The sequence below is a fragment of the Neocloeon triangulifer genome, unplaced genomic scaffold, assembly GCF_031216515.1.
Source record: "Neocloeon triangulifer isolate White Clay Creek 2 clone unplaced genomic scaffold, ASM3121651v1 ptg000009l, whole genome shotgun sequence".
NCBI classification, from domain to species: domain Eukaryota; kingdom Metazoa; phylum Arthropoda; class Insecta; order Ephemeroptera; family Baetidae; genus Neocloeon; species Neocloeon triangulifer.
In genome coordinates, this window is record NW_026775551.1 from 1976962 (window position 1) to 1987004 (window position 10043).

The 10043-nt window shown below is 35.8% G+C and overlaps 1 protein-coding gene across 13 annotated transcripts in view; it reads left to right on the forward strand.

Annotated features, from left to right (window-relative positions):
- LOC132195585 (protein still life, isoform SIF type 1) overlaps positions 1–9955 on the forward strand; it is a 120730-nt gene extending 110775 nt beyond the window's left edge. For 5 of the 13 annotated variants that reach the window (XM_059617686.1, XM_059617685.1, XM_059617690.1 and 2 more), the window contains exons 23-32: positions 831–1025; positions 1085–1193; positions 1255–1434; positions 1959–2254; positions 2310–2497; positions 2642–2674; positions 2877–3112; positions 3172–3315; positions 4510–4764; positions 7050–9798. In XM_059617686.1, coding sequence (XP_059473669.1) covers positions 831–1025; positions 1085–1193; positions 1255–1434; positions 1959–2254; positions 2310–2497; positions 2642–2674; positions 2877–3112; positions 3172–3315; positions 4510–4764; positions 7050–7225 — 1812 coding nt within the window. In that variant the 3' untranslated portion in view covers positions 7226–9798. The other 8 variants (XM_059617691.1, XM_059617692.1, XM_059617698.1 and 5 more) reach the window with 5 other exon arrangements.
- The last annotated feature ends 88 nt before the right edge of the window (positions 9956–10043 follow it).

Sequence of the window (10043 nt, forward strand, 5' to 3'; positions counted from 1 at the left end):
TTCTATTTCGAATCATGTGCCACACGTGACGAAAAATCATGGGAAGGTCAAAGGCCACTGGAGTCAATGACCTTTTGTGACCTGACCACCACGTGTGATACATTATTAGATCGACCGTGTCAAGGCAATTACTTTTTGTCATTAGGTATTTGGGGCTATCTTGCCCAGAAAAAAAGTTATGGGGGTCCAAAACCCAGCAAAAATGCTCGGAAAACCACGTTTTTGGCTCATTTAATTAATTAATTTATTTTTTAACAAAAAACGCCATCTGGTTTATATTCTTATAATGCGTAAAATTTCACGTTCTACAAAATGGCTATCTCAGAATTGAAATAAAATTGGGGAATAACCTTCAATTGTGAGGTCAAAGGTCACGAGGTCACCAGAAGTACCTTGAACTTTGACATACGATTTTGCTTCCAACAGCAAAGTTGTAGAGGGCAATGAGACAAATTCAACCATACCCGGATTTTTGTTCTACGTCAACGGGAAGCCGAGATACAGCCTTTTCAAATTTTCCAAAATCCAAATTTGAACGTCCCGTAAAACCCATAAATTTTGAGTTAATGGGGTAAAACTATATATTTTTGAAAACCTCTTGACATGGTCTTTATGTGTCTCAAATATGGTCACGATTGTATGACCCCTGCCAAAACACTGTACAGTTGAAATATTTTCGCCGAATATGCTGAAACGTTCAAGCAGCATGTAATTTTAATAATTTTACTTAAATTAATCAAAAAATTATGCGTCTGTCTTGAGCAAAAGTTTAAACTTTTTTTTAGCAAGTTTCTTGAGTAATTCATATAAAAAAATCTTCATATCTGCAGCACTTGAACAGTCTGCTGGAGAACTACCTGGAGCCGTTGAAGAGAGAAACTTTCCTTTCAAACGCCGAGATCAACGCTCTCTTTGGCAACATCCAAGAAATTGTCGCTTTCCAGCGCCAATTCTTGCAGAACCTGGACGAAGCTCTTGAGATGGAGCCCGAGTTCCACAAACTGGAGCACCCTGGTCAATTTAAGGTTGCCTGTCTAAACTTTGTTCAATGTTATAATTTATTTAACTTGTTCGTTTTTTCCAGAATGTCCTTTTCTCCATTGGGAGTGCATTTTTGTACTACGTGAACCATTTCAAACTGTACAGCTCATTCTGCGCCAGTCATTCAAAGGCGCAAAAAGTACTTCATCCCAGTGAGTGCTTTTTCCCATTATCCAACCTGTTCAATTTTCACGGTTTTTTTTGTTTTTGCAGATGAGGGTAATCAGGCGCTGCAAGAGTTCCTGGCCGCGCGCAACCCCCGTCAGCAGCACAGCTCCACTCTCGAGTCGTACCTCATCAAACCCATCCAGCGCATTCTCAAATACCCGTTGCTGCTGCAGCAGCTCAGAAACCTCACCTCTCCGCAGTGTGACGAACACCAGCACCTAGTTGGTTAGTTTGCAAAAAATTTAAATAAATATTACTGTAAATTCAGTGTATGAATAATTTATCTTAATTTGAATGTGAAATTTATAATTTTTTAAGATTGAATGAAAATTATGTAAGTTTTTTTGAAGGAATTGACACTCGAGGAGATGATCATGGAAGTGAAGAACTCGGGTTTTTTCCTCGTTGAAAAGAATTGATTTTATTCAAAAACAAGTTTCAGTCACGGTCTGCAATCATATTTCATGAGCAAGAGAAATGAAATTAAAAAAAAAATAGAAAATTCCTAAAAACCACATTTGCCTTGCAGACTGTGACCGAACCTGGTAAAGCCGTTTTGTTTTTGAATAAAACAATTTTTACTACAAAGAAAAAGCCCTAGATCTTCACTTCCATGAAAAATATAATTTCATTTTTCATTTTTTCATTTAATTTTTTTCTTTGTTACAATTAATTTTTATAAATTAAATTTAAATCGAGTTTTGGTGAAAATTATAAAATAACTTTTTTGTTTTATTTTGTCCATGTAGAAGCGTTAAAAGGGATGGAGAAGGTGGCGGAGCACATCAACGAAATGCAGAGGATCCACGAAGAGTACGGCGCAATTTTCGACCACCTATTTCGGCAGCACCAGAAATCGTGTAAGCAGCCGATCGACCTCAGTCTCGGCGACCTCCTCTACTACGGCGGTGTGGAGTGGCTCAATATCTCAGACTTCCTTGGTAAAATTAAGAAAGGACTGGAGCTGCACGCCATGTGCTTTGTCTTCAAGTCCGCTGTTGTGTTCTTATGTAAGGAGAGACTTAGACAGAAGAAAAAACTTATGGTAGGTGGTTATTGTCCATGTTTTGCGAAACAACTTTTTCAATTGGATCACTCAGGGTGTGGCGAGCAAAGCCAACACCAGCGAAGTGGAGATCATCCGCTACCAGGTGCTCATTCCTGTGACAGAGGTGCAGGTGAGGGCCTCGTCGGCCAAAGACATGGACTCGCACTTCCTGTGGGAGCTCATCCACCTCAGGAGTCAGTTGCAGAGACGCTCGGAAAAGGTTTACGTGCTTTCCAACAGGTATAAATCATATTAGTATCAAAAGTAAATTCATCGCTGGGTACATAATTTGAGAAATAATAAAATTTTGAGGGACATACGAGATTAGATTAGAGAATATTTATTAGCTCATAAGTTTTCTTCATTAAATTTTTTGCATTTAAGTTCAACAAACGCTGCCTCTTCTCGCAGAACTCGGTACTTTTGAATTTCTTTAAAATATATTTCATATATTTCATTTGATCAATTCCCCTCTGGAGAAAAGTATGCAACCGTCTTTGCATTTAGAAATGGCTTGTTGCATAGCTTCCTTAATTGATTGAGAAATCTCATGATTAATTTTTATTTCCTCTAAAAAGTGTAAGAATATTCCAATTTCAAACTTGAATTTATTTTTAAGCACTGGTGAGTTCCGCAACGCCTTTCTGAAAACGATTCGCCAGATTATTAGAGAAAGTGTGCGAAACATGAGCATTCCTGCGACGAAACCACTCGGCAACGGCTGCAATGGCGGCGGCGGCAGCAGCAGTGGTGAGGGCGGCAGCGAAAAGGGCATGAAACCCACCCTGCTGCCCGCATCTGGACCTGGAGCGCACAACTCGCACACTCTCGGCAAACCAAAGAAACCACCAAAAGGCAAATTCTGCTCATTTTTAGAACAGATCGTTTGATTTTTAATTGAAAAAAAATAATAGGTTCTCAACGCCACTCTGCCGGAAATATCGACTACGACAATGTGGAGGTGAGCCGTGAGGAAGACGGCAAGGTTGTGGCTGTGGTGCACCCTGAGGGAAGCAAACCCTTCAGGGCGAGATCGAAGACAGTCAGCGATGGAGTTCGTGAGTATCATTTAAAAATTTATATTTTAAATTTTCTGCCTCTTCCATTTCATTATATATCATCTCCAAAGTTAGCGATGATTGGATTTTATATTTACTTTTTTTCCGAAAATTCACACAACAAAATCTTTCAGGCACTATTAAATTTTACCTTAAAATATAATTGTAATATTTTTATCATCTGTTTTAACGTTTTAATACTAATTTAGCATCTTTTTTGCTCATGATCTTTTTGATTCATAATTAGCTGTTTAGACATGAATGTGAGATTTTAATGATTTTTTATGTCTGAAGTTTTTATCACTCATCACATCACAATCACTAGCAATTTTGTATTCAATATAATATGTATATATTTGCCAATTAAAAGACTTAAAGAGTACCAACGAATTACATGGCATTATATTAAAATATATTCTATCCTTAGAAATGCAACTGCTTTATAACTTTATAATATAAAACAAATTTTTTTACAATTTAAATTACTTATTTCTGCTCATGTTAACAAATAACCGCAAAAATAATCTGCAACTATTATTTTTTATTAGTAAAATTTTGATATTAGATATTATTAATTTAAACAGATTTACAAAAATTAAAACTAAAATAAATAAAACCTTAACTTATTTATATTTTAATTAATTTTTGTTAAATAAAGTATTAGTCTTTTGTTTAGTAATTAAGTAAATTAACTTGTATTACTTTTTTATTTAAAGAAAAAATAACACAATTTAAAATTTGTTTATTTCCATAATTCAACTGCGAGAAATTTTATCTGTATTTTGGAGTACCCTAATTTTAAATGCCAGCAGTCATGACCACAAACAGCCCTGGCAAGTCAGGCTGTGTTGTTGTTTGTGGCATTGAAACTCTGCCTTATCACTTTTTCTAACGAAAAAACACTATTTTTTTTAAGTACTTTTGTTCAAATCAGCTCAAAAATTGTAATTCAAATAAATATTTGAGGAATGTATGAAGTGCGATTTTTTATTTTATTTGATTTCATTTATCTCTAAAAATCTAATTTGAATTATAAAAGAGAAACTACTAAAATAATTTTTTTAATTTCTATTAATTCCCCTGTTAATAAGTAATGTGAATGTAAAATTTAACAGTATTTTTCAATTTTTTTTTTATCAATTTCCACTAACTTCGCCTACAAATAATCTAATTTGATTCCTCCCTCTCAAACAGCCCCCGAAGACATGGCGCCCCTGCTTCCGAGCAAGCAGGAAATGTCAAGTAATGACGCGGGCAGCAAGTCCGAGGGCGAAGACGACTCGATTGCGACGGTGACAACCAAAAAACCGACTCTGGGCCGCACGCCGAACCACCTGAGTCTGAGCACGACGTCGACCCTGTCGGCGGGCAGCACGGGCAGCCAGGCGCGGCTAATTCAGTCGTCGCACCAGCCCGAGAACTACGCGCCGCAGCCCGTCAAAGAACTAGGTAAGCGGCGGCCCCACCTGTTGCAGCCCCCTCGGCCCCGGCGTCCGCTCAACTCAGACTCTTCCATTCCCGCATCCACCCCGAGCCCCACGTCCTCAAACCCGCCCTGCATGCAGTGCTACCTCACCGGGCACTACGAGGAAAACGCCTTCTGAACACGGGCTTTTAAGGGTGGGCTGCGCTAGATTAACCCATGGTGTCTGTGTTCATCCCCCCATGAGAGGGTGCGTTTTAACCTTGCTCCTAATCCTAACCTAACCAATGCTTTTTTTAATTAAATTAATATTTAATTAATAAAATTTAAATATTATTTATTTGAAATTTAAGTAAAATACGATTTTGTTAACAAGGGGTTGGAAATTTTTATACTGATTCATAAATGCTTATTTTGCAGAAAAAAATTATAATTTTTGTTGGAAATAAATTCAAGCCTATCAGAGATTTTTCCAAACAATCAATATTAAAGTAAAAATAAATCTCTGCATTAAGATACAATTTTTTTTTAGATTTAAAAACAGTACTTTTATTCTTTTTACTTTGAGAATTAAATTAACATTTAAAAATCATGCCAAAAACACGCTCCCTCCCTCCCTCTCAAATATGCTCTTGGTTGTTGCATCAAGTTATTAGCTCAAATCAATTATTCAACGATGAATGATCGATCTGTTTTATTAGAGTTTGAAACTTAAAATAAAATTAATTGTATAATCAATCATGTAGACAAAAAGCTGACTTAAAACGAATCTCACTTCCCAACACGCATATATATTTGCATTTAATCAATGCCGACAAGTGAGCATCGCAGCTTGTAATTAGTGTGATAAGATGATAAGACGTTATTTGAATTACGATATAAAAATAATATACGTGTCAGGCATCAATAATGGTTGTTGGAGGAATTCCGGCCCTTTTGCTGTCGATTTTAACACTTCGTCTTTTCATGAAAAATTATACAATCAGCTCAATGCGGACCAAACTTGATCAGACTAAATTTACAAAATTCTCAAATTCCTAAAATTAGAATGGATTGAAAAAAATAAAGAAAATATTTCACATTACGCCATCATCTTCTGAATATCCATAAAAATTCTTGCTCAAATACACTTGAACCGCACACCGAATCGGCAGACAAAGGGCCGGAGTTTGAATAATGAAAAGAGATTTATCAATGTTGAACTCAAATGTTTGCTCCTAACGTAAGGGAATGAAAAGAAGTTTACGGGTTTGGAATTTTTGAAAGGCACAACCTGAGCACAACCCTCTGGATGCACAATTTTTGTAAGACAAAATGAAAACTCTACTATCTAAGCCCAATCCAAAATTATCCTTTGCATTTTTGTTTTGCAAATTAAATACGCCAGGCAATCACAAATTTCTGATTAAGTTTTTCCACTCTGTCTGTCTAGCTTTTTAACCTCACCGTTCCCATTTAACCCAAGTTTCGAATTGAAAAAAAAATCAGTTCTCTGAAAAAAGTCAAACGATCTCAATGAGTTTTGTTTCCGCTGTGTCACACCGCGCAGGTTTTACTCTAGCAAAAAAAAAAAAATGATTATTATCATTATTAACTGTTGTATGAAAATAAAAACCCAAATAATCACACATCCTCCTGTGCTTTTTCCTTGACTCTCACACAAACCAACAGAAATGCTGCATGTGCCTGCCGGCATCTTTTTTTTCAACTAACATTGATTTGGTCTGCTTCGTATACTGTTTTCAGTAGTTGTAGTCTCGGCCGCGGATTCCTCAATGGTGCGTTCTCAAAACGCACATTGACGGAATCTGCGGGTGCGGTCAACGCGCCTCTTCCTCAAAATCAGACCTAAATTACAAAAAAAGCGTTCCTCCCGAGTTTTTCAGCTGAAAAGAAAAATAATAAAAATCAAAGCTATCGCACCTCTCTTTCTCTTCTATTCTGTGTGTGTCTTTGCATTATGCAACCTGCTGAAATGAAATGTGAAGCAAGTTGCATATCTTCAAAAGCATCTGTGTTTTTTTTTACTTCCAGGTTAAAAACTAACAACTCAAATAAATAAATAAATTCAAAACTCTAAATTAAATTAAAACTAACTGCGTGGAAAAACTCGGGACGCGGATCGCGCGATTAGCGAAAACATGTCTGTTGGTTTCACCCACTTAGCCAGCGAGTGTCAAAATTCTTACTCCCGCATCATATTCTATTTTATGGCCCGTGATTTTGGTTTTGTTCCTCTATTGTGATTGCCGTTGGACTTTTCTCAGACGGCCGATCGATTTTCGAGCTCTGACCTGACCAATTGTTGTAGGCTCTCCAGTGTGGAAACCAAGAGACATGCTAGGAGAGGCCGCGACCCTGCCGCGAAAGGGTAAAACGACCGGCACCACCACTGCGACTATAAACTCGGCACCAGGAGATTCCCGTAGCCTAAAGAAATTCACTGACTATGGTGGTGGTTCTAGTTCTAAGCCTAGCAAAAAGTAAGCTGCTCGCTCGTCAACTTCACAGTCTCACACTCGATCTTCTTCAACACACACTCACGTCATACAAAAATAATAAATGAAAATATGCCATCAAGTGCTAAACCTGAGAGAGAAACAGAGAAACAAAAAAACGAAATGTTACACGCGTAGACGAGTTTTGCAGAAAAAGAAAAATGATAAATAATTATATTAAAAAACACGAGGTTTCTACTAGGCAACGGCAAGATCCAGTGCTTAGGTCTTTGTATAAAAATTGGAGAGTGTTGATGAGAATTTTTGAGAATTGCTTTTACTCGGAGATAAGAAAACGATCAACTGTGTGTGCGAGGGAATTCGAAAGAAAGATTGGCTGTTTGCTTGTATTGAAAAAAAAACTGATTGTTATGAAGACATACACACACACTTTAGGGTACCATAAATACATATATATTAATTAAGAAGGACATTTCAGCTGACTTTAAAACGGAAACAACACACAAGCAGGCCCGCTCCGTCGCGATTCGCACGACTGCTGATTTGAAAGACCGGAGATTGATCAATTTCACACAAATTTTACCGCTTCTGACGAGGAAATGTCCATATTGGATCTCGTTTTACTTCACACTTTTACCCGATTACTCAAAGGTCTGCATGGCAGTCGCTGTTTGCAATTCGACGGTGAAAGGCCCTAGATCTCATCAAATGTGCTCAAATGTTTAGAGGTTAATATACAACAAAAAAAGGATGGAAAAAGACATAAAAACACACACACACGAGACATTTCTTGTACTTCACACACTTAACCTCATCACACACACACACTACTACTTATTAGTTTGTAATGAAGTTATTTAATTCTCATTCATTATTATATACTCGCGTTGTCTGGTGGAAAAGAATTAATTGAAGAATGAAAAAAAAATGAGAAGCAGAGACGGTTGGAAAGAAAAGAAGTGCGAATGCTGTTCACCGTGTGAATGAACGGAATGCTGCCGAAATTGTTTACTGTCGAAAGTGGGACGGAAAAATTCATCAAAGTGTCTCCTCTCTCATTGTCTCGTGAAATATTAAATTCTGCAGCCGTACACCGAGGCCAATGATTCATTTTTCTATCTTAAGATTCGGTGTGTAGCTGCAGAAGCACAGGTTTCCGATGAAAAAAATTTTAAAAAAAGTATCGGGAGTGGAACTTTTTAAAAGAGTAAAACATTTGCCTGTGTTTCCTCTGCCCCCAGTTCGATCAATATAAATACGATTTATTGATTGCCATAATTATATTGTTACGGTTGAATTAAAAAGAGAGAAAATAATCCACGTGCAGTAGAAAAGATATGAACCATTGAGGACGAATCTCCTGTTTTCAATCGCGAAAACGCGCTTTTAACCCTGTAATTAATTGTTGAACAAAAATCAGAGTACTCTCTCACGAAGCAAACACACACTCACACAAACACACACGCAGCATAGGTTTTAAACAAAACTCTTGGAGGTTCTCTCGCTTGTGCTTTTCGCCCCCAAATTCCCTTTACGATAAGATAATTATGTCATGGATTGCGCCAAGAAAAAAAATGCAAAGCGCCTTCTTGCGACTTTTTCTTTGAGCACAAGAGAGAGAAATTTATTACATAATTTAACATGGGGTAGCGATCCTATCTCACACCTTGTTGAATTAACTTGGATGCTGAAAAAAAAATGCAGTATTGTTTCTCTCCCAACCTGAGAGCTCTATATATTATATCCGTTTGATCATTTTTGTCTAGGAATGTAAAAATTATCATTGAAAAACGAGATGCAAAAGTTATAATAAATTAACTCTCATTGAGGCAAAAGTTGCGATTTAAGCAGAAACACAACACGATATGACGAAGAAGAAATTGTTTGATAACAACACCTACTTTTAATATTAAAGGCGCTACAACTGACCTTTTTTGCATTAAACGGTAAAAACGATTACAACAACAATTTTTGTCTCTCTTTGTCTTAGCAATAATTGTTTTAAAAAAACCGAGATTCAGATGATTTTAAAAAGAATAAAAACAAAAACATAGTAAAAAAAGACACAGTTTACAATGAAAAAACAAAAATATAAATGATGGAAAGCGATCTGTACTCTGCACTTTATATCACACAGTGTAAAAAAGGCGAAAACATAAAAGAGAAAGAAAGAGATGATTTAAGAAAGAAGAAAATACACATTAACTGATGATACAATCATTTAAGAGTTTATGGAAAAAATCAATTAAAAGTTAAGTAGCGAGAGAAGCCAAAGGATGGAGCGGTTTAATTAACATACAACAAAAAGGAAAACACAAGATTATTATTATTATATTATTATGATGGTGAATGTTGATAAAAATAATAAAAATGGTATATTATAAAAATTAACTGCTTCTAATTTTACTAACCTTTTTGTACCTGGGAAGTATGACTGATAGCAAATAAAAAGCATGATATATGTGATGGGCATAATTGGGCATGGAAAACTAATTATTAACAGCTTTGTCTTTAATATAAGATTCATTATTTTTCTGTTTCTTGGATTTTTTTCAAGTTTATTTAAATATTTTTTAATTTATGCCTTTCTTTTTACTCTTATTTAATTTTTTTGCAGGTTTGTTGGACAGATTGATCATTGAGCTCCAGGAATTTGCATAGAAATATTATATAACATTTAAAAAAAAATTACACTTCCTTACATCAAGTCATTTATTACTTTTTACTTTAATAATTTAATTTTAAATAAAAATTGATATACTTATTAAATTATGTTTTATTTTATTTTCTTCATTTACTTTATTATTTCTGAGTTTTCTAAATAATAATGATATAATAATAAAAAA